General features: G+C 48.4%; 1 protein-coding gene across 2 annotated transcripts in view; it reads left to right on the top strand.

The window, feature by feature from the left end:
- Zfyve1 (zinc finger FYVE-type containing 1) overlaps window positions 1-26,160 on the top strand; it is a 52,904-nt gene extending 26,744 nt beyond the window's left edge. For both annotated transcript variants that reach the window (XM_060387821.1, XM_021653694.2), the window contains exons 4-12: window positions 3,522-3,736; window positions 15,260-15,366; window positions 17,792-17,900; window positions 18,313-18,410; window positions 18,504-18,621; window positions 21,300-21,470; window positions 22,034-22,214; window positions 22,689-22,802; window positions 24,552-26,160. In XM_060387821.1, coding sequence (XP_060243804.1) covers window positions 3,522-3,736; window positions 15,260-15,366; window positions 17,792-17,900; window positions 18,313-18,410; window positions 18,504-18,621; window positions 21,300-21,470; window positions 22,034-22,214; window positions 22,689-22,802; window positions 24,552-24,784 — 1,346 coding nt within the window. In that variant the 3' untranslated portion in view covers window positions 24,785-26,160. The remainder of the gene's footprint in view (window positions 1-3,521; window positions 3,737-15,259; window positions 15,367-17,791; window positions 17,901-18,312; window positions 18,411-18,503; window positions 18,622-21,299; window positions 21,471-22,033; window positions 22,215-22,688; window positions 22,803-24,551) is intronic.
- The last annotated feature ends 904 nt before the right edge of the window (window positions 26,161-27,064 follow it).

Below are 27,064 nucleotides of genomic sequence, written 5' to 3'. Positions count from 1 at the left end.
AGCTGCCCGCAAGCTTCCCGGGAACACTTGTGCGCAGGGAGCGCAGCTGGTTCTGCAGTAGATTCTTAAATTCCAGCATCAGCCCTTGGGATGCACTCGCTCTCTGCCTTCCAGAGGGCTCTCTTGAAATAAAAGCTTCATTTATAATTTAGATACCCCAGCCTGTGATATTTCTGCTCGCTTTCAATTACATAAAATATACTAATACAAGCCAAGAAAAAAAGATAATCTAGTAGCTGGGTATGAGTACATATGCCTATAATCCTGGCACTCAGGAAACCGAGGCAGCAGGATCTCAACTCTGAGGCCAGCCTGTAACAGTGAGACCCTGTTACAGGAACCAAAAACAAGATCAGATTTGCTCTAAACTCCGTATATTTTTTGGTTGTAATCCTTCAACGCCTGAGCCATCTCTCCAGCCCTAATCTAAACTCCTGAAGGTGGTGTTTTATCTAACCCCTCTCAATGTGTCTGGCCATTAGTTTCCCTACCTTGACCCTCTCCTCACTCTGTGTGTTTGCCCATGTGCACATGCGAATGAGAATATATATGCATATATATGTATGTATGTATGTATATGTGTGTGTATGTACATAAAGACACATATATACACATTTATGAATGTGCACATGTTACACACACACACACTAACTGCATCATCATTTCTGTGTTCTTACCTTGGGATGTGCTGTCTGTCTGGTCCACTTGCTCCGCTAGCTCTCCATCTCTCATCTGGGCCAAGCCTTCCAGACTTCCTATGATGTGGTCCTTCCTCCACCCTAGTGCTGACACACTCGACCATTCACCCGCAGTCCTCTCAGCTGGAACCATTCTGTGTGTGGTTACTTGTTTTTTGGTGTTTTCCATGAGAATGGAAACAACACGAAGGCAGAAATGTTGCCTGTTTTACTCGCTGCTCCATGTGTCTTAAAGAGCGCAGGGGAATGTTTGGTGCACAGATGTGTGTTAAGTGAGAAGTTAAGAGTTGTGCCCACTTGAAGCAAAGCTAGGTTGTGTTAGAGTTACTTGAGGATCAGGGCATGGGTGGCCTTGGAGCAGTTCTCTGAAGGATCTTGGGCAGAGGCCTATACAATGTTAGTTTCGTATTTCAAAGCACCCGCCTTCCTCCCCACCCCAAGGACCAAGTAGGAACATGTCTGAAGTTGGGGAGTCTCCATGGTAGTCAGTAGGAAGGTTTGGGGACTGAGCCATGACAGCAGTAGTAAGGGAGGTTGTTTGTGGTAATCCTGCTGAGTCATGACCTTCCACAGTGGAGGAAGGGACTAAATGGGAACTGACTGTGAGATAAGGTGGTGAGGAGGCAGGAAACTCTGACACAGGATCCTCCTTGTGATCAGCTTCTAAGTCATTCTGGCTCTTCACAGCCTGAGGGGCAAGGTTTAATTGTCAGCTCAAGCTTTGGAAATAACCGGCCCCAGAAGCCAGCTTTTTGCCTTGTGCTATGTACTGTGCTGTGTGTAGCAGCCCCAAATGACAGCTCAGGGTACTGCTTGCCATATGTCACCAAGGAGGTCCTAGCAGAAATGGGGATGGAACCACGGTCCTCAATTTCTGAAATCTGGAGCCTTTTCTAGAGCAGCAGGCCTTCTTGAAGCCTTGAGACAAAGTGAGGACAGCACTGAGGAGGGCCAGAATGTGGGCGAACTGGTCATTGCATTTCTCTTGTCTCAGTAGCTGGTTAGTTTCAGATCTCTGTTCAGTCTTGTTGCTGTCCTGGATAGAGGAGGGCTAGGTAGGAGTTTAATAGGAAATGGATGACAGGTTGAGTATTCCTTATCCAAAATGCTTGGGACCAAAAGTAAGCTTGGAAGTTTTGGATTTGGAATGTTTGCAAAGGCCTTGCAGAAGGAGCACCCTGAATCTGAAGTCTCCTGGTTTCAGAAGTCAGCCTGGCAGAACCCAGGGCTGGCCGAGGGAGTCGAAGTTGGGGGCTGGCTTGGCAGATTGCTCTGTGGACATTTTCTTGAGATTTATTTTTATGTGTATGGATGCTTTGTCTGCATATGTCTGTGCACCGTGCGCGTGGAGTGTCTGTGAGGACCAGAAGAGGACAGCCTATTCTTTTGGAACTGGAGTCCCAGAGGCTTGTTAGCCAGTTGTGAGCGTGCTGGGGTTCGGACCCAGCTCCCCTGAAGGACCACCAGTGTTGCTTTCACCACGAGCTCTCTTTCCAGCCCCATTTTCATTCTTTCTTTACAAGAAAAAATTATTCAATGTGTGTGGGTGTTTTGTCTGTCTGCATGCCTGTATACCTGAGGAGGCCAGAAGAGGGTGTCAAGATTCCCTGGGAATCTGGTTAGAAGCCATTGTGAACTGCCATATGGGTCCTGGGATTTGAGCCTGTGGAAGCACAGCCAGTGATGTTAAGCACTGATCCATCTCTCCAGCCCCAAACTCCGTTGTTTTTTGTTTTTAAATTGCTAATTGGTGTAGGAAAGTCTGGCCCACTGTGGGTACTGCCATCCCTATGCAGGTGGGCCCCAGCTGTGTAAGAAAGTAAACTTTCCCTCCCACTCCCAAGTCGCTTTTGGTCAGCAACCCAGTCAAACCAGCATAGTGTTGGAATCATTTCTGAGTTAGGATATTTGTTTTAGGGATGTCCTGTCTGGATTCTGTTACACTGATGAGTGGAAGGAAGTCATTTGAGAGCACTGATTGCATGCTTGGGAAAGGCATGCAGAGATGTCGGGAGGAAGGGAAGGGGCCAAGTCAGGTTCCTGCGTTGCTTTGGGGGAAGGAGGGTTTCCTGCTACTTCTTTCAAGTCTCAGCATGAGCTGCGAATAGGGAATAAGTTTAGAATTATGATAGCTGCTGTTGGAGACTGTCCCTTGAAGTTTGAACTAGTGTACCTTCAGTGTTGAGTGATTTTGCTAACGTATCTTTGTAACCACACCTTCCCCTCTAGAAGGTGCTCCGTGTGCAAGCCAGTCCCCCCGCCTTGCCAGCTTCGCGTGGCTTCACAGCTTCATCACCCAAGACTCGCATTCCCAAAGTGTAGAATTGTGAGTGCTCACTGGTAGAGAGCCCGTTAAATGGATCCATGGGCTGGAAAACTGCAGCTTTGTAATCGCAGTGTCATGTGTGATCACAGAGCAAGCTGTGCAGGGAGGTGGTAAGTGTGGCAGGAAGGGCAGGAGAACACAGGCCACATTTGTCCTTCCTTTTATGCTGATGTGTCTACATTTCTCTCCCAGTGAACCCTTTTCAGGATTCTTCTATGTTACACATACAGATGCAATGTGTGTGTGCACATTACATCACAGAGTGTAAGCCAGTGAGTCACACACCCATGTACTCGGTGCCAGCTCAGGAGATGCCCGTGCTCTCTCCTTTCTCCTTTTCAGTCATTGCCAAGCAGATGCTATATTTCTAACCACACAGTCGCCGCGCCCGTGCGTGCTTTACATGTGCCGAGTTAAAATTCATCTTTCTTTCTCGGTGAGAGGTAGGTGACTTGTTTTCAAGAAGGCGTTCACTGCCACTCGCCTTTCTGCTACAGATCACCCCTCAGAGGCCCCCGAGAAGCTCATCCAGGACCGCTTCAGGAAGCTGGGCCGCTTCCCCGAAGCCTTCAGCTCCATCCATTACAAGGGAACAAGGACATACAATCCTCCCACAGACTTCTCGGGGCTCCGGCGCGCTCTGGAGCAGCTGCTGGAGAACAACACCACCAGGTCTCCCCGGCACCCAGGGGTCATCTTCAAAGCTCTGAAGGTCAGTCGGCTCCTGCCCTGGGTACTTCTCATGCCAGAGAAGGCTCAGTCCCCAGTACTCCCGGTGCCGGTGCTTGGAAGCCTGGAAGCGTGGTGGGGTTGCACGTGGCATGCGCCTTCGTCTTGGCAGGAGCTCCGGGGGAAAAGGAATCTTGAGTCAGTAAAACAGTTGATAAAGGCCGAGGAGGTGGTAGCTCAGTTGGTAGACTGCTTGCCCGGCAGAAATTTATCCCCATCTTGGCTCCCCTGCACCACATAAACTGGGCATGGTGGTGCATGCCTGTAATCCGGGCCCTGGCAAGTGGAGACAGGGACATCAGAAGTTCAAAGACATTTTGGCTGCAAATGATCAAGTCTGAGGGCACCTGGGATTTATGAGAGCGTTTAGGAGGATCTTTGCATGAGACTTTCTTCAGATTCTGAAACTTGGGGAAGAAATTCAAAGGGGATGCTTTCTACTGTGGAATTGGCTGTCACTCAGTGTGTTAGCTACATTCATGCCCTGTGTCATCTAAAACCCGGGAGTTAGTGCGCTAACCTTTTGGGAAACCCATCTCTAAGAATTGTATCCTTTTCAAGAGAGATGGCTCAGTGGTTAAGAGCACTAACTGCTCTTCCTGAAGACCTGGGTTCAATGCCCAGCACCCACATGGCAGCTCCCAGCTGTCTGTAACTCCAAGATCTGACCCCCTCACACAGACATTCATGCATGCAAAACACCAATGCACATAAAATAATAATAAATAATTAAAAAAAAGAATTATATCATTTTCACATCATTAAAGGCATGATGGCACATGCTTTCAATCTCATTACTGTGGAGGCAGCTCTCTGTGAATTCAAGGCTAGCCTGGTCTACATAGTGAGTTCCAGGCTAGGCAGATCGAGATAGTGAGACCCTGTCTTAAAAAACAAAACAAAACAGAAAACTGTAATTTTTTTTTTTTTCAAGTCAGGCACATAGTGGATCCATGCCAGCAGTAGGATCACTGTCATTTTGCTAGCACAGTTTAATGGATCCCTGTGATAAAGTTCCTGGCTTCCACCTGTAGCATGTTTTGATGGAGGGTGCTTCCTGCTTTGTAAGACTGAACTTAGCGTCGACCATGACAGGTGCTGTGTAATCAAACAGGCGATTCTTCTGGTGCCCTTTGGTGTTTTTGTTGTTGTTGTTTTTTAAATTATTTTTTATGTATCTGGGTGTCTTACCTGCATGTATGTCTGTGAACCATGTGCATGCAGTGCCTGTGGAGGCCAGAAGAAGGGGTTAGATCCTGGGACTGGATTTATAGATGATTGTGAGTTGCTGTAACTGGTGGGTACTAAGAATCAAATCCGGGTCCTCTGCAAGAGCAGCAGCAGGTGCTCTTAAACTTCTGAGCCTTTCCCCATGCCCGTCTTTGAGGCGAGAGTCTTACCTTGTAGCCCTGGCTGTCTTGTAACTCACTGTGTGAACCAGACTGGCCTTGAACTTTCAGAGATATGCCTGCCTCTGGCCCCTGCGTTCTGGGACTAAAGGTGTGGGTCATTACAACTAGCATTTGGTTTTATTTTTTCATTATGCATGTGCAGATGACTGGCCCTTGGAGGCCAGAAGAAGGCTTTGGGATCACTTCGTGCTAGAATTACAGGCAATGTGAGCCAAACTTGGATCCCGTGACAGAGCAGTACCTGCTCTTAACCACTGAGCTTCTATGGCCCTCTCTCCTGCTTTCCTTTAAGACAGGGACACATGTAGCTCAGGCTGGTCTGCTGTTTACTAGGCTAACCTTGAACTCCTGTTTGTCCTGCCTTTAACTCCCAAGGCTGAGTTACAGATATGCGCCCAGTTGAGTTGGTGTGCGTGAGTGGAAGCATTCACACTCGCACAGTGCCCTGGGCCTTATCTAGACAGGAGACGTCTGTGTTGTGTAACGTCACTGCGCTCTTAAAGTGCACTGCTGTCGATGAGTAATAAGTTGCTGGAACAGTGGCAGAGGTGAGCATCAACATAAGATACCCAGGGACCGTGACTCAGGGCATTAGAGGTTATTGAAATTACCAATTAAGAATGGGTTCAGGGTCTGTGGGCCGTGCTGTCCCCAGCGTGATGTGTGAGGTCTGGGCTGAGTCCATGGTTCTACTTCAGCTAGGGGCTATGTTTCTGGTCTGTGCTGTCACCAAAGACTGTTCGGAGGCCCCTAGCCCGTGCTTCTGCTGGCTGCGAAGATCCAGGAGGCCACTTTCTTGCTGTGATGTGGGTGACTGCTGATATACACCTGAGAGGGAGAAACATGGAGGGCATCTGTGGCACCCCCCCTCTCAAGAGTCCCCCAAGACAAAGAGTAGCAGGCTGGACAGGAGGCCACTGAGAGAACTCTCAAGGGGTGTGTGATAGGGTGCTGAAGTGTGGGTCTCCACAGTTGATGGCTTCTGGTGGGGTCTGGGAGGGGAGGGACTCAGCTCTGTTTGGGGGACAGGTCACTGGGAGGTTAGTCATGCTCCAGTGAGTATATGGGCAGCATTGATTGGACGTGTGTGTGTGTGTGTGTGTGTGTGTGTGTGTTTTAATTTTGTTTTTTTTTCCTCTTTTGGGGGTCATGGGACTGGGGACATATGTAGAGGCCTTGGGAGGTAAGTGTGATTGGGTGTCTGATGTAGAAGTGCCAGTCAATGAGGGTCTTACGTTGGAAAAAAGAGGAACGGAAGGGGAAAAAGTTGTTGCAGTAGTTTTGCTAGATGTGGTGGTGTGCCTACAATCTGAGCACAAGGAGGCTGAGGCAGGAGGATTAAGGCCAGTTTGGGTTATATATTTGGGCTCGTAAAGAGACCATCTCTCAAAAGAACAAAGCAGTACTCTTCTGCCTACATACAGAAAATGGTTAAACAAACAGAATTGGTTAGGAGTGAAAATTCCAAAGCTGGCAGATGGCTCAGTGGGTGAAGGAGTTTGGTGCCAAGCCTTACAACCGGAATCTGACCTCAGGGACCCACGTGGCAGGAGAGAACCAGCCACCACATTCCTTTGACCTCCATGCATATCTATGTGCACAAGTACACACACAATTATAATAAATAAAAAGAAAATAAAAATTCTGGCCTTAAGACTGTACTGAGTGAAGAATTTGTCTACATTCACATCCTTTTGAGTTAGGTTAGGTTAGGTTTGAAGTACAGAAACTGTAGATGCCCCAACACTGGCTAAAAGTGAGAAAGGCCACTCCCAGTCCCTCCCCAGGGGCAGCCAGGGTAAACGCTTCTTTAGTTTTACTTTCCAATTTTGCCACGATGGGGTTTTTCTAGGCAAGTGCCTTCCTGCTTAGAGCCGCATTCTCAGCCACTAGTAACACTTTCAGGTAGTAAGGTGTATATAAATGAAAAAACAAAACCTAAAAAGATACATATTTTACTATCATATTAGCGTAAGTTTGTGACTCTTTCTTCCTGTAAGCTCCTAAATACTGTATTATGTGAGCTTTTTAGGTCATGTTGCTAACTACAGGATTTCATTGTTCAAATGCACCAGGATGAATAGTTATTAGGTAAGATATTATTGGTAAACTTTCTGTTGCAAGTCTCACCCTACTTAGCTATCATACAAACTCTTTCTAATTGGGAACTAGTTCCTTTGTTACACTCTTTTTGAAGGAAGGATTTGTGACGGGGGAGGACTATAAGCCAGAGACGCTCGCTGCCTGTCACTCTAGCACTCAGAGGTCTAGAACAAGAGGGTCATATCTCAAAAGAACAAACCAGTACTCTTCTGCCTACATACAGAAAATGGTTAACCAAACAGAATTGGTTAGGAGTGAAAATTCCTGTGGCTTAAGGCCAGCCTGGGCTACATAGTAAGTTTTATAAGTTCTAGCTTAGGCAATGGAGTCAGACAGTATCGATCTCTTCTAACCCCAATTTAAAAGGGGAGAGAGTGGGGGCGAAGGGATGGCTCTAAGAGCACTGGCTGCTCTTCCCAGAGGTCCTGAGTGCAATTCCCAGCACCCACATGGCAGCTCCTAACTGTCTATACCTGTAGTTCCGTGGGATCTGATATCCTCTTCTGGTGTGCAGATGTACATACAGACACCCATTTACATAAACATATATGTCTTTTTTTTTTTTTTTAAAGGAGTTGGGATTGTAAATATGTATATATAACTTTTTGCTGATGTTTTTTGAGTCTCATGACTGGTCTTGATCTCTGTGTAGCTAGCTCTGGCCTTGAACCCCTGGTTGTTCTGCCTCTAGCTCCCAAGTGCTGGATTACAGACAGGTTTTCATAACTACAGCTCACAGTATATCTGTACGTACATACATATTTTTATTTTTTGAGACAGCGTTTCTCTGTGTAGCCCTGGCTGTCATGAAACTCACTCTGCAGACCAGGCTGGCCTCGAACTCACAGAGATCCGCCTGCCTCTGCCTCCCAGTGCTTCCCAGTGTGTGCACCAGTGCTGCCGGCTGTGTATATCTATGCTTTAATAGTGATCATTGTTCAAATAGTTGAGTATGTAATTCTATTTAAATATTAATTTTTCTTCTGTTTTGTCTTTTTCCATCAAGGCTTTGACTTCAACACAATCTTTTGTCTTCAGTGTATGTGTGTGTATACACTTTAATTCACTATTCTTTGTAGTAAAATCATCAGCTCATTCTTTGAGCACTTCATTTCTGCTGTTTGCTTTGTATACACTGTGTCACACACTTGCAGGGTCTTGAGGCAGTGCCAGCATTTAAAAGCTCTTGGAGAGAGTCAAGGGGAGCATTGGCCAAGAGATTGGAGCCATGCCGAGGATACCCCTGTGGCTCCCAGGGTGGACTTGTGGACCCGGGAAGGGTGGGAAAGAAGAGATAGGAGTTGTCATAAAGCTGGGTGGGTCCTGGCTTAAATACCGTGCTGTTTGTTCACGTGCTTGGTGCAGTGGGGCCCAGTGTAGACTTGGCGGTTTTGGAGTTTTGTTTGGGGAATCTCCCTCTTAGCTCAGGCTAGCTTCAGTCCGCCTGCCTTAGCCCCTTCACACATTACCTACCCCCCCCCCCCCCCCCCCGTGCTGGGATTACAGTCGTATAGCACCACCCCTGGCTGATTTGCATAAATTGTGAGTTGTGTTGCTTAAGCTGTTCTCGAGGCTTTTCTGCAAATTCATATACAGCAATGGAAAGTTATCAGTGGGCTGGCGAGATGGCTCAGCCAGTAGCGGTGCTGGCTGTCAACCCCAGTGACCCAAGTCTGACCTCAGGATCACATGGTGGAAGGACAGAACCGGGTCCTGCTGCCTGGCCCTTGACCTTCAAACACATGCTGTGACATGTGCATCGCCTCCCCATAAATACACATCTGTAGGTAAACATAATTTTAAAACCTTAAACAGGCCCCCGAGGATCTCCATTCTCATGTGCCACTGTTGTCCTGCAGTACCGGAACCTATTCCTTGCATCTTTGAAAAATATCTTCATGTGTTACTGCATTCATGTAATTAGAGTACACTGGAGGCAGAGGCAGGAGGATCACTGTAAATTCAAGGCCAGTTTGGTCTACCTAGTGAATTCTAGGCCAGCCTAGGCTACAGATTGAGACTCGTTTAAAACAAAGGTCACAAAGAGAAACCTTTATAATTTACAAGCTGTGAGCTGGGCGTGGTGGTGACTATGCTAATGGTCTCAGCGTTTAGGAGGTAGAGACAGGAAGGTCAGGAGTTCACAGCTAGTCTGCATAGTGAGGTTGAGGCCACCCTGGGCTACATGAAAATTTATCTCAAAAACAAATAAAATTCAGAGACCCACCTGCCTCTGCCTCCCAAGTGCCAGGATTAGAGGTATGTGGTGTATGCCATCGTTACCCTTTTCTTCTCCTTCTTCTGTTCTTGTTGTTGTTGTGTGGTAGTTTGATTTTGGATGCTCGGGTGCTTGGTCATTAGGGTGTGGCAATACTTGACAGGGATTAGGACATGTGGCCTTGTTGGAGGAAGTGTGTCATCGGGCCTAGGGGTTTCAAATGCTCACGCCAGGCCCGGTGTCACACTTCCTGCTGCCTGCCGATCTGGATGTGGAACTCCCAGTTACCTCTCCAGCACCATGTCTGCCTGTGTGCCGCCATGCCTCATGGTCTGATCATAGTGGACTAAACTTCCGAAACTGCAAGCCAGCCCCAGTTCAATGCTTTCCTTTCTAAGAGTTGCCATGGTCACGGTGTCTCTTCATGGCAATAGAACATTGACTGCGACAGACAGGATCTCACTATGTAGTCCTGACTAATCTGTAGACTAGGCTAGCCTCTAATAACCCAGAGATACTTCTGCCTCTGCTGGGAGTAAGGGCATGTGCTACCATGCCTGGCCTTGTTTCTGTGTTCTTTTTGGGTTTGATAGTCCTAGGGGTTGGAGCCAGGACCTAGTACCCGTTAGGCAAGTGCTTTCTCTGTTCATGTCAGCTCATTTTTGTTACTGAGTGGGAAGAATGGCCTTAGAAATGTGATCTGTGAGAAGGAGTGACGCATGGGGAGCATGCACTGGCTGCGATTTGCACATGTCAGGGATGTCTGTGGCCACTGGTGGCTTGCCCATTTGTGCCTGAAACTGGCTACCTGCTCACAGGACCACTTTCCCTGTCATCTGTTGTGTTCTGCAGGCCCCAGGACCATTTTAATTGTGATAACTACTCCTTTCTGTAAGGTTCGCAGTAGCACCAGCCTGGATACCTGTAAACACACCTTCACAGATGCCCAAGTCCCAGGCCAGTAGGGGAATGAATATTGAATAGAAGGGAAACTGAAAATTGAATTAACCGTGCATATCCGTACTTAGAGTTCTGAGTGGTCAGTCGATGCATTTTCAGACTGAAGCCATGTAGGTGTCATGTGATACCTTCTTTAGCCTCGGATCCTTAAATGTAGAAACTCTGACTTTCCAGTTTCATCACATTAGGAAGCATCTGTTAAATATTCGTGAAGTCATTGCTGGAGGGTAGCAACATTGATTGTAGAAAATACATTTGGAACCAGGCCCTCCACTGATCACTGATAGCTCCTGATAACTGCGCTAACCTTAAAGGTACAATAGAAAGGACCCTACTGTTGCCAAGGCAACTAAAGTTCAAGATCATCTGGTTTCCAGGCAACGAGGTCTCCAATTTTGCCGCAAATACTTTCACAGGCACTCTCAAGAGACCCTTCCTTGCCTTTCCTTTGTAGTTTGAGACCTGAGGAAGAAGAGAGACCGAGAACCATGGAATGATGTGAGGTTTGGAATTTTTTTTTTTATTTTTTATTTTTAAGTGCTAGGGAGTGGACCTAGGACCTCATACCTGTACATCGCCAGGCCTGGGCTTGGGAATTTTGAGCTGTCTGAGCCAGTAGGTAGGAAGTTATGTCTATACTAGAGAAAAATTACAGTGGAAGAAGGACAGTTTTCCCCATCTGTGTCTAAAATATGGTACCTTTGTTGTTTAATAGTTACTATTCTCTTCCCATATGCTTGATGTTTCTAAGTTGTCCTGAAGCCTGTCAGGGCCGGACATACTATTGTCAGCCTGTGACTTGGGGGAGAAGTGGCATGCTGGTTCTCTGAGGGGTTGGGCTGGTTTGTGTAAGAGTTCTCTCTCTGATGTCATAAGAGGTTACTGTTGCCTTTGACAGTACAAGGCAGCAGTTAGTCTGGGTCAGAGAAGGCTGCAGGTCTAAGGGATATTTTAAAATGATCATTTCTGTTGTTTTGAGACAGGGTCTCTCTCACTATGTAGCCCTGGCTGGCCTGGAACTCAGAGATCTACTTGCCTCTTCCTTAGTAATGATGGGATTAAAGGCGTGTGCTACCAGAAGGGGAAAATGCCCCCTTTTCTCTAGAGAGCTTCCAGAGTTGTGAACAAAGCTGCTTGGGATGAGAAAGTGTTCCATCATTGTTATAGGGCGACAAGTCCCTCCTCTGAGTTCAGCCCAGAGTGACTGCCATAGTGGCATCCTCTGTGCTGGGCCTTGGGAGGTGGACTGAGGATCAAGGGGTGCAGGTCAGCCTTGGCCATGTAGTGAATTTGAGGCCAACCTGAGCTACATGAGACTGTCTTAGGACAAAGAAAAAGAAGGCAAGTATTTAAGTTAGCTTTTGGGCTATCTGTTGTAAAACCTCCAAGGCCATACTATTTCTTGCTCTCTCCCATGTTGCCTATAGGAGACACCATGTTCCTTCACTTCTTTCTGTGACGCTTTATTAGATAAACGTTTTCTTGCAGGTGCTAAGTGTTCACCTGCAGGTGGCAGCAGCCATGAAGACCAGTAACGACAGAGGCTCTTTTCCGTTGTTTTGTTTAAGTCGGGCTCTCATTAGCTCAGGCTGGCCTCACACTCAGCACGTAGACAAGGATGACCTGGACTTCATAGCCTCTGCCTGCGCCTCTCAGGTGTCATAAGTGCAGCTGAGAAAGGTTCTTCAGCCCTGTGCACTGTCTGGTCTAGGCAGTGAGAATGCCTCAGGAAGAAAGGAACACAGCCCCAGCATCAGAACCACTAACGCACTGTTAGCAGCAGCAGCCGAGGAGCCACACGTCCCACAGGGGCGGGCTCCTTCGATGCTCAGTGTTCGTTGTGAGCTCTAGTGAAGAAAGTGGTACAGGCATGGCAGCGCAGAGCTGTCCGCTATACACTGGAATGACTTTATGGGCCTTGCGCTTAATGCAAAATTCCCACGAACTTTTGTATCTGGGCTGTTTAAAGGAACAGACCTGACAGAGTGAACATACGTATGCACACGCGCACACACACGCACACACACACACACACACACACACACACACACGAGTGGCTCCCAGGCAGTGTTCCACGTAGTAGTGTTCCACGATAGCTGTCTCCTGAGGGATAGGCCAGAGATCCTGTATTTTTTCATAAAACTGGACGTCTCAGCAGCCCCAGTGTGGCGCTGGAGTCCTAGGGAAGCCCTAGAGAGCTGCCAGTTTTAGTCCACATTGGAATCCCAAAGAAGTAGGTTCTGACACCAGTGAAGTGATCCCTCAGGGACAGCATAGATGAACTCGCCAGGGAGAGTGAGAGCCAGTTTCCTTCATCCTTGTTGCTTACATAGGCTCCACCAAAGTTACTGTGTCCCAAAGTTACAGGATCTTCTGACTCAGGTGATCCCACGGAGGAGAATCCCTCACGAGTGTGTCCAGCTGCTAGGGGTTAGTTAATTCCAGGTGTGGTTAAGCTGACAAGATGAGCCATCACACTTTCACCCTGTATCTTTGGTGGTTTTTTAAATACATAAACTTTCCAAATCTTTTGGAGGTTTACTAGCAAGATGATGACCTGCTTTTCCACCATTTTCCTCAGAATTATGCCCAGCACAGCCCGTCTTAGGGTTTCTGTTGCTGTGATGAAACACCATGACCAAAAAAGCAAGTTGGGGAGAAAAGGGTTTATTCACCTTACACTTCCAGATCGTGGTCTATCATTGGAGAAGGTCAGGACAGGAACTCAAACATGGCAGGAACCTGGAGGCAGGAGCTGATGCAGAGGCCATGGAGAGGTGCTGCTTACTGGCTGGCTTCACGGGGCTTGCTCAGCCTGCTTTCTTATAGAACCCAGGACCACCAGCCCAGGGCTGGCACCACTCACAGTGGGCTGAGCCCTCCCCCACCAATCTCCAGTTAAGAAAATGCCTAACAGCTGAGTCTCATGGAAGCCTTTTTCTCAATTGAAGCTCCTTCTCCAATGACACTAACTTGAGTCAGGTTGATACACAAAACCTGACAATACACAGCCATATGAGTTAAAATTTCAGTTTCAGGTCTTTGTGCTTTTGCTAAATCCCCAAGCAGGATAGAGATGATAGTATTTGTGAAGTCTTTGTTAGCCTGACTCAAAAATTGCCACTTGGTTGCCATCACTTAAAAATAGTGTTTGTGGGCCTCCCTGCTGTCCTTCCTGGACCTGAATTTGAACCTTTGTGTGAGTTCTTACCAGTCGGGTCCTAGCTGATGTCACTCAGGCGGGTACCACAGAGTGCTGTAGGCCTATAGCTTTCACCTCAGCTTAGGGCTTTATGGAAAAGAAGAGAAACCTATTTTAGTCTTCTGCAGTGCTGGGGTAGAATTTATTTAGGTCTTAATGCATTCTAAGCAAGTGCTCTACCCCTAATCTACAACTCAGCTGAGGATGCTTAAATAAGCTCTCATTAAGTGAGACTCTTTAAAAAGTTTGTAAGGTGCCCATAGGGGCTGGAGGGATGGCTCAGCATTTAAGACCACTGTCTGCTCTCCAGAGGTCCCGAGTTCAGTTCCCAGCAACCACGTGGTGGCTCACAACCATCTATAATGTGATCCTATGCCCTCTTCTAGCATGCAGCTGTATGTGCAGATAGAGCATTCATCTACATAAATAAATAAAAAGTTTAAAGGAATAAAAAAAAAAAAGCTGGGCATAGTGGCACACCCCTCAGAGGCCAGTAGATCTCTGAGTTTGAGACCACTGTGGTATTCATAGCTAGTTCCAGACTAGCCAGGAAAAACAAAACAAAACAAAAACCCAATAAATAAATAGCTAATCAGTCCAAGTGTAATACTTCACCTGGAGCCGGGTATAGTATACATGTAATCCCAGGCCTAGGAAGATGGAGGCAGGAGTCTCAGTTCAAGGACAGCCCTGGCTACACGAGAGCCGTCTCAGAAAGGCCGCCTCCACCAAAGTCCACTTTATCTGCCCTCAGGCTCTCGTCCCAACCTCCCCCCCATTCTTTCGCTGAAGGAATAACACCGTATGCTTTTACAGCTAGTTTCCTTTTTTTTCCCCCACATAGTGTGTGGCTGCCTCAGACTTGGAATGCTGAAGTCAGTAACTCCATCAGGAGGCACCTGAGCGCCCAAAGCCCTGGAAGCCTGTTACTATTTGTTCACTAGGCTGAGGGATCCTTCAGCTACAGAATAGTTGAATCTGGATTTGATATGGAAGCACTCTCCACACAAGATGCTCTGCTTCGCAAGCACTTCGCCTTTCATTTCAGTGTTTGCTTTGGCCGTCTGCAGACTTTTAGGTTAATAGACTTGATCAATGACTGGGGAATTTTTTTTTTTTTTTCATTCTTTTGGACAGATGACTTTTTTCCTATGTTGAGATAGTTACGTGGACTGGTCACATTCATGGGGGAGCCATTGGTTAGAAAGGGGAGGGAAGCCTAGATACTCCCAGCTTGCTTCTTGGCTCCTACCCTTGAGTGTGAGTTCTTTCCCAGAGGAAATGAACCTCAGTCAATATCTGTGATGGTGTCGAATAAAATGCTGCATGGGTGGGAGGAGCTTGTGCTTTCTAAGGCAATTAAGGGAGAAGAGTAACTTTACTTTTGACTTCGGGCAATGAGCTGCTTTCTCCAAGGTGTTCTGTGTTGAGAGTTGGTGCAGGTTGGGTCAGGGAGAAGAGTAAAGATTTCATGCGCATGGCTCTCTCCACCATTGTGGTATTTGCAAGAAATCTGCTAGGGACGAGTAGGCCATCTTAGAAAGGCAGGCAAGGGGGAGCTGGAGCCAGGCTTCCTGAGGGCCTTCACAGATCATCTTCCCTCCTTGGCAGGCACTGAGCGACCGCTTCAGCGGTGAAATCCCTGATGACCAGATGGCGCACAGTTCATTTTTTCCAGATGAGTACTTCACCTGCTCCTCGATCTGCCTCAGCTGTGGGTAAGTGAGAGAAGCCAGGCCCGTCCTCCATCCTGGAACCAGCAGCTGAAAGTGTGGCTTCTGACGTAGGCATGTGGACCGGTCACCAGATTGCTAGTTATGTTATAGAATCTGACAGGACTTGGGGCCAGCAAGATGGCTCATCGAGCAGGGGTTCCTGCTGCTAAGCCTGATGACCTGAGTTTGATTCTGGAATCCACAAGATGAAAAGAGAGCTGTCCTCTGACCTCTGCTCATGCAACATCTGGGTGTGTAATTTTAAAATTAAGAAAATAATTCCCAGAGGTAAGGACTGATGATGCCTTGCTGACAAGTTCCAGGTGACCCTGCTGACCTGGAGACCACCCTCTGGGGACAGTAAGGGCTTTAGGAATACACATCAGGAAGACCGGTACAGATCTGAGTTGCTGATTGGCTTCTGTTGCGGGCACTTTTCATGCAGGTGACTGGGTTGCCTGCTCTTCTGTTTCTTTGACCACTGATTTCAGTTGTTGTTTGTTTCATACTATTGTACTTGTTCATCTCGTACTTGAGCGTTCCCACCCTCATTCCCCAGTGTGTGCAGAGCTCTGTGATAGACCTTGACTCTATGGGCTTATTTTTCTTTATAAGGACAAACCTTGAGAACACAGTAGAATTTTCTAAGGAACACTCAGAATTGAGGCCAAGGCTCCACATCCAGGGATTTTCCCTGGATGGATCTGGGCTGTGCCCTTGGCGGTGCTGTATTTACAAGGCTCCTCAGGGTATTTGGAAGTGTACCTTAAGCTGAGAGCCTTGGCCTAGAATAATTCTCCATCTTTAACCTATAGCACCTTTAGTCGTTAAAATCCAGGCTCCAAATCAGTAGGTCTGGATGGGGCCCGAGGCATGCCTGTGTCTTGAAAAGGTTTCAGGGTGATGCTATGTTGTTGTTCTGTGAACTCCACAGGCCACAGAGTTACAGCAGTGACTCACAAGTTTAATTTAGCCTGAATCAGAGGAACTCAGTGCTAAGCGGATTGGTTAGCTCCATTTCACATTTAGTAGATCTGCAAAGAACCTATGAATTGGTGGTTTTCATAGTGCCCAGGTGGGGTGACACCCCTTGGGGAGCCTTACCTTGAGGATCGCTGTATCACTTTAAGCTGTGGAGGGCAGTTAAATCACAGTCTTCTCACTTGCCTGATGGATCCTGTGAGTCTAACCACAGTGTGCCAAGGCCAGGTTGCTGTGTTTTGTCCTGTAGACACATCTCCAAGTTCTCGTTACCACCAAATTGTTTTACTTATTTCAGGGCGCCATCTATTCTGTGTCCTCCACTCTTGCCCATTTACAGGAGGAGACCTGAACTCACGTTGCTATGCATGGCTGTTGGTCATGGACTCTACAGAACTGTTTCTGGCTTGGGTGAAAAGGTTCTCAGTTTTAGAGTAGAGGGAAGGGATGTTTGGGGGGAGTTCTTGTGAAGAGACAAGAGGTATTAGTTGCCAGTGGGCCATACTTCTTTTTGCTCTGTTTCGGTCTGGCATGACAGGAGTAAGCACTGTTGGGTCATCACCTTTCATTCTGCAGGGTTTCTAGACTTTTCTGTTAGCACAGTGAAACCCTAGAATGCTGGTCTGTTTCTGCCTTGTCAGCCTGGCAGAGCTCTCTGTTCATTTGAAAGTGTTCAGCACTCAGCTTCCCCTGGATACATTGCCAGATTTGGGGGCTTACTTTTCATTTTTACCTTTTGGCAACCATGTGGTTTAACTTTCCTGTCTTAGTTGTTCTTCTGTTGCTGTGAAGACACCACGGCCAAGACAACTTATAATAAAAGAAAGCGTTTCCTTTGGGGGCTCACAGCTCCAGAGGTTCAGAGTCAGTGACCGTCATGATGGGGAAGGTGGTAGCAGGCAGATAGGCGGGGCCCTGGAGCATTAGCTGAAAACTTACATCTTGACGCATGCTTTAGGCAGAGAGAGAGAGAGACAGACAGACAGACAGAGATAGAGAGGGAGAAGTGGGAATGGTGTGGGCTTTTAAAACTCAAAAGACCCACCTCCAAAATGGTCTCCCAATCCTTCCCAACTGGGGAGCAAGCATTCAGACACACGACCACATTGGGACCCTTCTCATTTAAGCTAACCGCATCTCAGGCTCACCTCTTTTCTAGTCTTAACTTCTCAACACCTGCTCAGCATTCATCTTTAGTCAAGCAGGCCTCTTCCATCTCTTCCATTTCTCCTGAGGAGCCAGGCTGATTTTGTTTTCCCCATTTCTCCATTCAGGGCAATAGTTAGTGGCCTGCTGTCTGTTGTGATCCCGCTGCCAGTGTGGCAGAGGGGCCTCCGGGTGGACACCCCCTGTGGGCTTGGGACCCCAGGTCTGCTGTGGCCCTGACAAGCCTATGGGAGTGCTGCTGTCAATCAGCTGGCTCACTGTTGCGTTTGGCTTCTTTCAGGGCCGGGTGTAAGAACAGCATGAACCATGGCAAGGAAGGGGTGCCCCACGAGGCCAAGACCCGCTGTAGTTACTCACACCAGTATGACAACCGAGTTTACACCTGCAAGGTGAGTCCGCTGAGCTGCTCCTTACCCGCCAACGGGGAAGATCCTAGAAACCCTGTGATGGTCAGAACGAGAAAGTGCTGAGCCGGCAGTGCTCACCCCTCATTCTGGGGCCTCTTCTCTGCTGCTTCAGCTTGTTCTCCCCTCCTGTCGAGCTCAGGGCTAAGGGTCATCCGTTCGCTTCACTTTAGCGGAGCTGCTTCTCAGGAAACCACTTTAGGTGGGTATCCTCTGCTGTGACAGGCATGTAATTTAGAGCATAGCTTTGGGTCCCAGACTAGCACTGGCTTCCGCAGGGAAACTAAACTCCTGAGGGGCTTAAGCTCCAGCTGGTGTGATCTGTGGGGTGGGGGAGTGAGGAGGTCATAGGGCCCCAGTGGGACCTGGACTAAACTGGCAGTGATCCATGTTTCAGGCCTGCTACGAGAGAGGCAAGGAAGTCAGTGTGGTGCCCAAAACATCTGCTTCCACTGACTCTCCCTGGATGGGTCTAGCAAAGTACGCCTGGTCCGGGTGAGTTTGACTAACGCAGCCAGAGAGGCGCCGGTGTTTGTCTTCTTAGCACCTGGCAGAGTAACCGCTGACTGTTGACTTGCCTTCTCGTAGGTATGTGATCGAATGTCCTAACTGCGGCGTGGTCTATCGGAGCCGGCAGTATTGGTTTGGGAACCAAGATCCTGTGGATACGGTGGTTCGGACCGAGATTGTACACGCATGGCCTGGAGTAAGAGCCGCTGTCGGGTCCCCTGTCTCTTGCCCTGTTCAGTTATCGCGTGTTTTGTGTCTGGAGAGGCAGAGCTTGCTTACCGTAGACAAGTCAGCCCTGGATTTCACCACACGAGCGGTTTAAGAAGACGATCCGTGAGCCCATTCCGTTCCAGCCCTCCTTCCTTATTTGTCCATCATGTGATGTGAATGATAGGAACACGAACTTGCGTGAAGTAGCTGAAAGTTAGTCTGTCATCTCCACAAGCAAATAAGACCTCATCTTGTATGTTCCTACTCACTTTCCATATGCACATGTCCATATTTTTGTAGATATACCTACTGTTCATTTATTTTTGCAGAGATGTGGCATTACTGCGATGCTCCGGCTGGCATTAAGCTCCCTGACTCAAGTGAACATCCTGCTTGAGTCTTCTAGATAGCTGAGACTATAGGCGTGTACATGCCATTTATCCTGCCTTTTCTCATGATAGTTCATTTGACTCAGTGCTGTAGTTTGACTTAACATTTTCCTGTTTGTTTAGACAGTCAAATAATGGTTTCTTATTAATGAAAATGTTTTAGTGACTGTCTGCATGTGGGAAAGCTATTTATGTTTTCTGGGAAATTGTGTGTGTGTGTGTGTGTGTGTACACACGTGTGCACGTATGCTCACGCTACAGCACACGTGGGGGTCAGAGGACAACTTGTGGGGTTTGTTCCCCTTTTCTACCTGGTGGGTCCCAGGAACTGGGCTCATGTTCTCAGGTTTGGCAGTAACACCTTTATTTGCTGAGCCATCTTCCACAGCGGGAAACTTCAGTGAAGTACATTTTAAAAACTGGAAAGTGTACTTTGAAATGGGTCCCACTGAATTGCCCAGGCTGGCCTCAAGCCTGTGATCCTCCGGGCTTCACCTCCCAAGTGCTGAAATGACAGGTACATCCCATGGCTCACTTAGGAGTAGGGTTACTGGAGGCCTCTCTTACTTTGCCTGTTGAGTTTAGGGGTGTTAGAAAACCAGATCTGTTCAGGAGACAGTGATACAGTTAGTGCTTTCATTCTGTATCAGTAATTCCCCACAGCAGCACATGGCAGTGTGCTCTCTATTCTAAGCTCCTGGGGAGGCTGAGTTAGAAGGGTGGTTTGAGCCTAGGAGTTCCAAGTCCAGCTTGGGATAACATTAGAAAGGTCCTGCAGCTGGGCGTGGTGGCACATACCTGTAATCCCAGCACTCTGAGGGCCAGAGGCAGGTGGATCTCTTGAGTTTGAGGCCAGCTTGGTCTACAAAGTAAGTCCAGGACAGCCAAGGCTACACAGAGAAACCCTGTCTCAAAAGAAAAAGAAAGAAAAAAGAGTGAGAAAGGAAAGAAAGAAAGACTATACAAGAATAAAATCAAGTCACTATTTGTATTTGTTATTACTTATGAATCATAACAAAGCCAACCCAACTACTTTTCTCAGAGGGCATTATTTTACTGTTGTTCCCCTTGCTGGATAATTCTGGTAGCTGTGTTATTTAAACTTAGGTAGACAATTCAGTCCAGTAGTCATATTGGACAGCTTTCTGTTACTGTAACACATACCTGAGATGACCAAATTATAAAGAAGAAATTTTTCTTTTGGTTCACAGTTTTTGGAGGTTTCTATGACCAGTTGTCTGTGTTGCCTGGGACTAGAGTAAAATACAGTGTGTGACAGAAGGTACCCATTGACCTCGAGACTAGGAACCAAAAGAGAGGAGACCAGCATCCCATAGTCCCCTTCAGGAGCACACCCGTAATGACCTAGAACTCAGTGGTTTTTATCTTTTTCATTCCTAGCATCCTTTCACAGAGCCAAATTGGGGAACAAACACACAGGCTTTAAAGGGCAGTCTGGATCCAAACCACAGATCCAGGTGGATTGCTACAAATCCACCTTAGAGCTTTCTTGGATGATACAGGCATACAGAGTTGAGGACTTCCTGCTTAGCTTCGTTCTCCTCACTAAATTTCTGGCACTTCTGAAATTTTTACTCTTGTGTGATCTGTTTTGGAGCCCACCTCCCTGACTGGATGGCCTTGATGGTGTAGGCTGTCACATCGCAAAGATTTTGCATGGCCTTGGGAAGCGAGCAAGTGAAGTGATGACTTTACTCTCTGTCTTGTGAAAACAGCACCTCAGCTGCAGTTCTTAGTCCTTGAAGCTAGTCTGCCTTGCACTCTGTGTGTCTGCCTGCTCATTCGTTATTTTAACATAGTTTGTTGAAGTACTGTGTGTCCAGGATTGAGCTTGATACTTGAAAAGGGTAGCTCACTATTCTCAGAGGCCACAGTCCAGCAGGGTTCAGAGCCCATGTAATAGCCCCTGTACTTACAGAAGTAGGCTTCATAGAGCTTTACATGTATTAGGGAAACTGGGAAGAAGGATTCCCAACTGAGCTTGCTGTGGGCTCCCTGAAGGATGCATCACCTTCTGAACTGGAGGGCAGAATTAGGCCTGAGTTGAGCAACTGACTGTACATTGGGCACCACGGTCACCCAGATGAGAATATGGGTGCTGACTGATGCATGTGATCCTGCCAGTCAGCTAGTAGCTTGCCAGCCTGTGTCTGTTCTGCCCTGCCTGCTGGCTTACAGTGCTGAGCTCCCAGACAGCCCTCTCCTTTTCCTCCGTACACTCAGGGATTGATGAGGCCTTGTGTTTCCATCGCAGACCGATGCCTTTCTGAAGGACAACAACAATGCTGCCCAGCGTCTGTTGGATGGGATGAACTTTATGGCTCAGTCAGTGTCTGAGCTTAGCCTCGGACCCACGAAGGCTGTGACTTCTTGGCTAACAGACCAGATTGCCCCTGCCTACTGGAGGCCCAACTCCCAGATTCTGGTATGATGTAGGAGTCCTCTTGAGCCATGATGTAGACTGCCCTGCTTATACCATGTTGCCTGGTGCTAAGCTGGTTCCAGGAGGGAGGCACAGACATTTTCCCCTCCTAGAGTTAGCGCCTAGACTCGTGGAGGGTGTAGCTTTAGGCTGTTGGCTTTGTTTCTGGAGTTCCTTTTGTGTTCTGTAAATATTCTTCTCCTTGGTGGGTTGTATTTCTGGACCTGTGAGAGCTAGTTAATATTGCTTAGATGTTGGAATTACAGCTACACAGTCCGGAGAAAGAAGCCTTTTGAGGTCATTCTTGGCTTGGCCTGGCCCACAGTCCTCGAAGGTACCCACAACCTGGGATTCGTCTGTCTAAACCTCTGTAACCGGAAACACTCTGCCTCTCCCCTTTCTGCATTCAGAGCATTACTTTCCCCAGAAAGCTTGGGGCCTAGCTGAGCTGGAACCCACTTTGAGGAGTCTGTGGTTGCCCCTGGGTCGGGTGCTCCTCCCCACCCCCCGGTTGAGCAGGAGTATAGGACCCCTGCCTCTCTCTTTTGTTTTTGGACTTGGAACAGAGCTGCAGCCAGTGCGCCACATCCTTCAAGGACAACGACACCAAGCATCACTGCCGGGCCTGCGGTGAGGGCTTCTGCGATAGCTGTTCATCCAAGACCCGCCCGGTGCCTGAACGGGGCTGGGGACCCGCGCCCGTCCGTGTGTGTGACAACTGCTATGATGCCAGGAATGTCCAGTTAGGTAACGTGGGGCTCAGAGGCCCGAGAGGGTGGCAGGAGAGTCACCCATCTTCACACCCACTAAAATCGACCACTACGTGCTCACCGCCCCAACCACATCACTTCCGAGAGGCCTCCCCTGAGGTCCTAGTTAGTATAGACCTGTGCTGCTGATCCTTGGGGCAGAGGTGTGGGAGAACCTGGCCTGGCCTGAGCTCCGAGCTCAGTTTTGCTTCTGAGAGACATATATCTGCATACAGCCGATGAGTTCTGTAAAGGCGGGCTTAAGGTTAGATTGGGCCCTCCCTCTGTCTCTAGAAAGTTCTAGGTCCTGCTCCCAGAACCAAGAAGGTTGACTTGAAAAATGTTGTAAATCAATTCAAGAGAGTCGGAGGTAAAGGATAAGAGATGCCCAGGCCAGTTTCAGGGTCTGAACTGTTTGGTCCCACAAATCACTTCCTTTTAGGTAACAGCTGTCCCTTGTGATTGTCCACAGACGTGACTGAGGTGCAGGCAGATGACGAAGGAGGAACGCTCATTGCCCGGAAGGTGGGCGAGGCCGTGCAGAACACCTTGGGAGCCGTGGTGACAGCCATTGACATACCACTAGGTGGGCCTGGGCAGTACCTGTCTTGGATATATTGCATGTAGCAGGAGGGGTTTCAGGCTACCCTGGATGGTCATTTTGACTTGCTTGCTGACTGGATTGATTTTGGAGCAAGGAATGAAAGAACGAATTACATTTGCTTTTGTGTGTGGACTCCTTCAGTAGCATCTGCTTTCTTCCTGGAGGCCAGCCTTTCTACCATCTGTTGCTGTTCGCCAGCGCAGGTCCGTGCTGTTCTGTCTAAAATAGAGTACATCCAGAGATCAGACCTCATTCCCCTAGTGTCCTTCCCTGGAGTTACTGTCTGAATATTGCAGGAAAGTGTCTGAGCTGACTGGGAAGGTCCAAGCTGACCTGAGGGCAGGTAGATGCTAGGCTCAATGGAGCACCCCACTTCCTCTCTGTGTACTCTCGGAGCTCTCTGCATGATGCCTCTGGTAGTGGATAAACCACAGTGGTATTTCAGGGTTTCAAGAGCTAATGTTTTGGGGCTGGAGAAGTGGCTCAGTGGTTAAGAGCACTCGCTGCAGTCACAGAGGACATTACGTTCATGTTCAAGCGCCTGTGTTGGACAGCTCACACCCACCTATGACTCCATCTCTAGGCGATCTTCTACTCTCGTGGCTCTCGGTCTCTTTCATTTGTGTGCACATGTAGATACACATACGTGTGCATACGCGTGCACTCACACCCGCACACATACATACATAAAGTGAATAAATGTTAATATTTAATAAATGTTAAAGCTAATATATGAAACCAGGTGGCACATGCTTTTAAGCCCACCACTCAGGAGACCGAGGCAGGTAGGTCTCAGGCTTTGAGGCCAGTCTGGTTTGCATGGCAAGTTTTAAGCCAGCCAGGGATACGTAGTGGGACTCTGTCTCAAAAAGGCAGCAGTGTTTGAGGCTTTAGTGTTTGAGGAGGAAGAAGTATAGGAAGATGCTTCTGTAATTCATTGTAGTTACAGAGGCCTCTTAGATTCAAGGAAGGGGAGCAGGATTCTTAGGGAAGACATGCCCGGGAACTTGTTATAACATTTTGTGTGTTTGTGTCATGGCCTGAGTAGCTACACAAACCCTATCTCAAAACACTCCCCACTCCACCCCCACCTCCACCCCCCAAAAAAACAAACTCATCAGTACCTCAGCCAGAGGCCCTGGGGACAAGGTTGAAGCCTGGCATCTTTTTGTTTTGTTTTTCAATTATCTCTTGTGTTTGTGGAGGGAGCGTGATCATTTACATGCATGTGCCGTGGCACACACACGGAGATCAGAGGGCAGCTTGTAGGCATTGGCTTTCTCCTACTACGTGAGACCTGCAGACTGAGCTCAGGTTTTGTGGGGAGATCGCTTAGCGGTGACAGGCTCCTTCAGCGCAAGCCAGGCATGGCGTTCTCTCCCTGGAACCTGTCTGATAAGGGTAGGAGAAGAGAACGGACCCCACACAGTTACCTCAGACATCCACACAACCCTGCAGTGGGGCTGGCGATGCGGTTCATGTGGCAGAGTGTCTGGGTAGCATTCCTGAAGTCCACCGCACACACTGGACGCAGTGGCGCTCTGCTCACAGTCCTAGGGAAGCGGAGGAAGGAAGACCAGAAGTGCAGGGTCATCTTCAGCAAGGAGTCTCCTAAAACCCCAGCACAGTGATGGTTCTGTGTGCAGCTGGGATGACGAGCCATGAAGTGTCAGAGAGACGCAGGGACAGGGTTCCAGTGTCCTGACTGTTCACGTTCCTTCCCTGGTGTAGGCCTGGTGAAAGATGCTGCCAGGCCAGCCTACTGGGTGCCTGACCATGAGATCCTGCACTGCCACAACTGCCGCAAGGAGTTCAGCGTCAAGCTCTCCAAACACCACTGCCGAGCCTGTGGACAGGGCTTCTGTGACGAGTGCTCCCATGACCGGAGGGCCGTCCCCTCTCGCGGCTGGGACCATCCAGTCCGAGTCTGCTTCAACTGCAATAAAAAGCCCGGTGACCTTTAACCCCAGCTCCCTCTCCGACTCCTTCACAACTCCTTAGGTTCTCAGGGTTAGAAACAGAAGTCTCACTGAGGTAGGCCCTCCTCCTGGTCACCGGGTGTGGTGTGCGGTGTGTGCACTCTCCTCTCACATCCCCGGGCCACTTTCCCTCAGTGGAGGTGAGCCTGGTGGTAGACCCGAAGGCATGACCCACCTCAGGGCAGGGGACTGAGCGGCTCTCAGTAAAATGGAATGGACTCCCGAGTCCATCGCATTTACTTCAGTTAAAAATAAGAAATCTATCTCTGTATATCCATCTAGAGGGGATTTGGAGTGATGGAGACTGCTTCTGCTTTGAAGACGTACCTCAGTGTGTCCCTAGCACAGGGACAAGGTGCCGTTGGGAGCCAGTCTTCCTCCTAAAGCGAGCCAGGTTCACAGTCACCTTTTGCTGCTTCTCCCAGAGCTTGGCAGCATCCTTTCCTGCCCCTTTTCCCACTCATGGCTGCCTGGGTTTGAACCTCTTGCTTGGAGCAGCCTAGGGGGTTCCACCAACCTCTCCCACGGTGAATCCTGGTTCGTGGTTCTAGCCTGTTTGAAGCAGAGGTCCGGCTTCCTGTGTAAGCCACTGGTGTATGTAGAGGGGCAGAGGGTTAGGATCGTGAGACATGAAAAGTCGAAATGCAGGTGCTTGTGGCTCCTGGAGTTGGGGAGTCCAAAAGGAAGTAGGTCTCCCCTAGCAGGATATCTGCTCCTTGATGCTTCTGTCACCACTAGGCTTTCCTAGAGGGCTACACCCTGCCCCCAAGTCAGAGCCTAATGCCTCCCCTCTGCCCCCGGAGTCCAATCTGCTTCTGAGTGTCACACTAGAAATTTTGCTCAAAGTGTCTTATTCTTTGTTCCTATACATACAGCCCCTCTGTCTGTTAGAGGGGGAGGGGTGGTCACAAGAAACCTTCCAGGGAAACCGCACAGAATGGACTGTTAGTTGTGTTTTTTAAAATACATATAAATAAATATATATAAATATTTCAACAGATCATAAGGAAAACTTATCTTTGGTTCTTGCAAGAGAAACCAAATGAACAAATGTTTCTCAGCAAGAGCTCGGACATCATATCGATCATGACTGGAAAGACTGTTGTGCTGAGCTCCTGTCAGTGTGGAGTTTATCCTCAGTGGCCAAAAAAGAAGAACTAAAGCAACATCATTATTGATTGAACTGATGGGTGGGTGGAGACTCCGCGAAGTGTGTGGGCAGTCATTCCTGGGGTGTGTGTCCAGTGACATGAGCCCTGGAACGGATTGGTCCTTCTTAGACCTGTTCCTTTCTGCCTCCCGAGGCCCTACTCTAGAACTGTATCATCCATTCACCATCATAAAGGAATCTTCCTGCGGAACTGTGTTGGCTCTTTTTTGCTCTCGTATCTCCTTTCCAAGTTGATAGGAACGTAGCTGGGGGCTAGCAGAGCAGAAGTCGAGAGGCGTGTCTGGGAGAGGGCATACTTTACATACAATAAATAGCTTATTCAGACCAGCTTTTTTTCCTTTATAGGTCCATAAACCCAGGTATATGTACAAACACACACCTAAGATGGCAGTCTGATTCTATGGTAGCCTGGTCTTGAACTCAAGAGCTGAAGTCATCATTCTGCCTCCGCTTCCCAAGCAGCTGGGACTTCAAGAATGTCCCCACTCTAAACTTAGGCTGTGTTTTAACCAACCTCATAACAGCTGGCAGTTTCCCCCAGCTCCTCCTGTCCGTGGTTTCATGTACTCCAGGCTCAAACTTGATCATCCTTGCCTCTACCTTCCGGGCGCTTGGATCACAGGTGTGCACCACCATGCCTGCTTTGCATGGTGGTGGGGATTAAAGCCAGGCCGTGCTGCCCACTGGGCAGGCACTCCACCAGTTGAACTACAGCCCTCATTCTTATTTTGCAGGTAAGTGTCCAGCATGCCCAGATCAGTTTGCCAAGCGGGACCAGGTCTTTATGATTGCTGTGATACTCCTTTGCTTAGAGACGGTAAAACGGAGGCCTTGGGTTCTTACTAGTGACCAGGGGGCTAAGTTCTCACCATAGTGTCACCTTCCCTCAGACCCTGTCAGAGGGGTGGGATTTGGGAGCTAGGGACAGCTGCAGCCCTGCCAAATGCAGCCAGCCAGCATAGTTTGGTGGGTTGTAGCTTGGTTTCTGCTCAGCCATTGTGTCATAGTGTAGTTTGGATATCACTTCTAATGTGCAGCTTTGATGTTTGAAACAGGCAAGTGTCAGTGGTCTGTGGAGGCAGAGAAAAATTTTT

The sequence above is a fragment of the Meriones unguiculatus genome, chromosome 7 (assembly GCF_030254825.1).
Source record: "Meriones unguiculatus strain TT.TT164.6M chromosome 7, Bangor_MerUng_6.1, whole genome shotgun sequence".
NCBI classification, from domain to species: domain Eukaryota; kingdom Metazoa; phylum Chordata; class Mammalia; order Rodentia; family Muridae; genus Meriones; species Meriones unguiculatus.
This window is presented reverse-complemented; position numbering and strand designations above follow the sequence as displayed.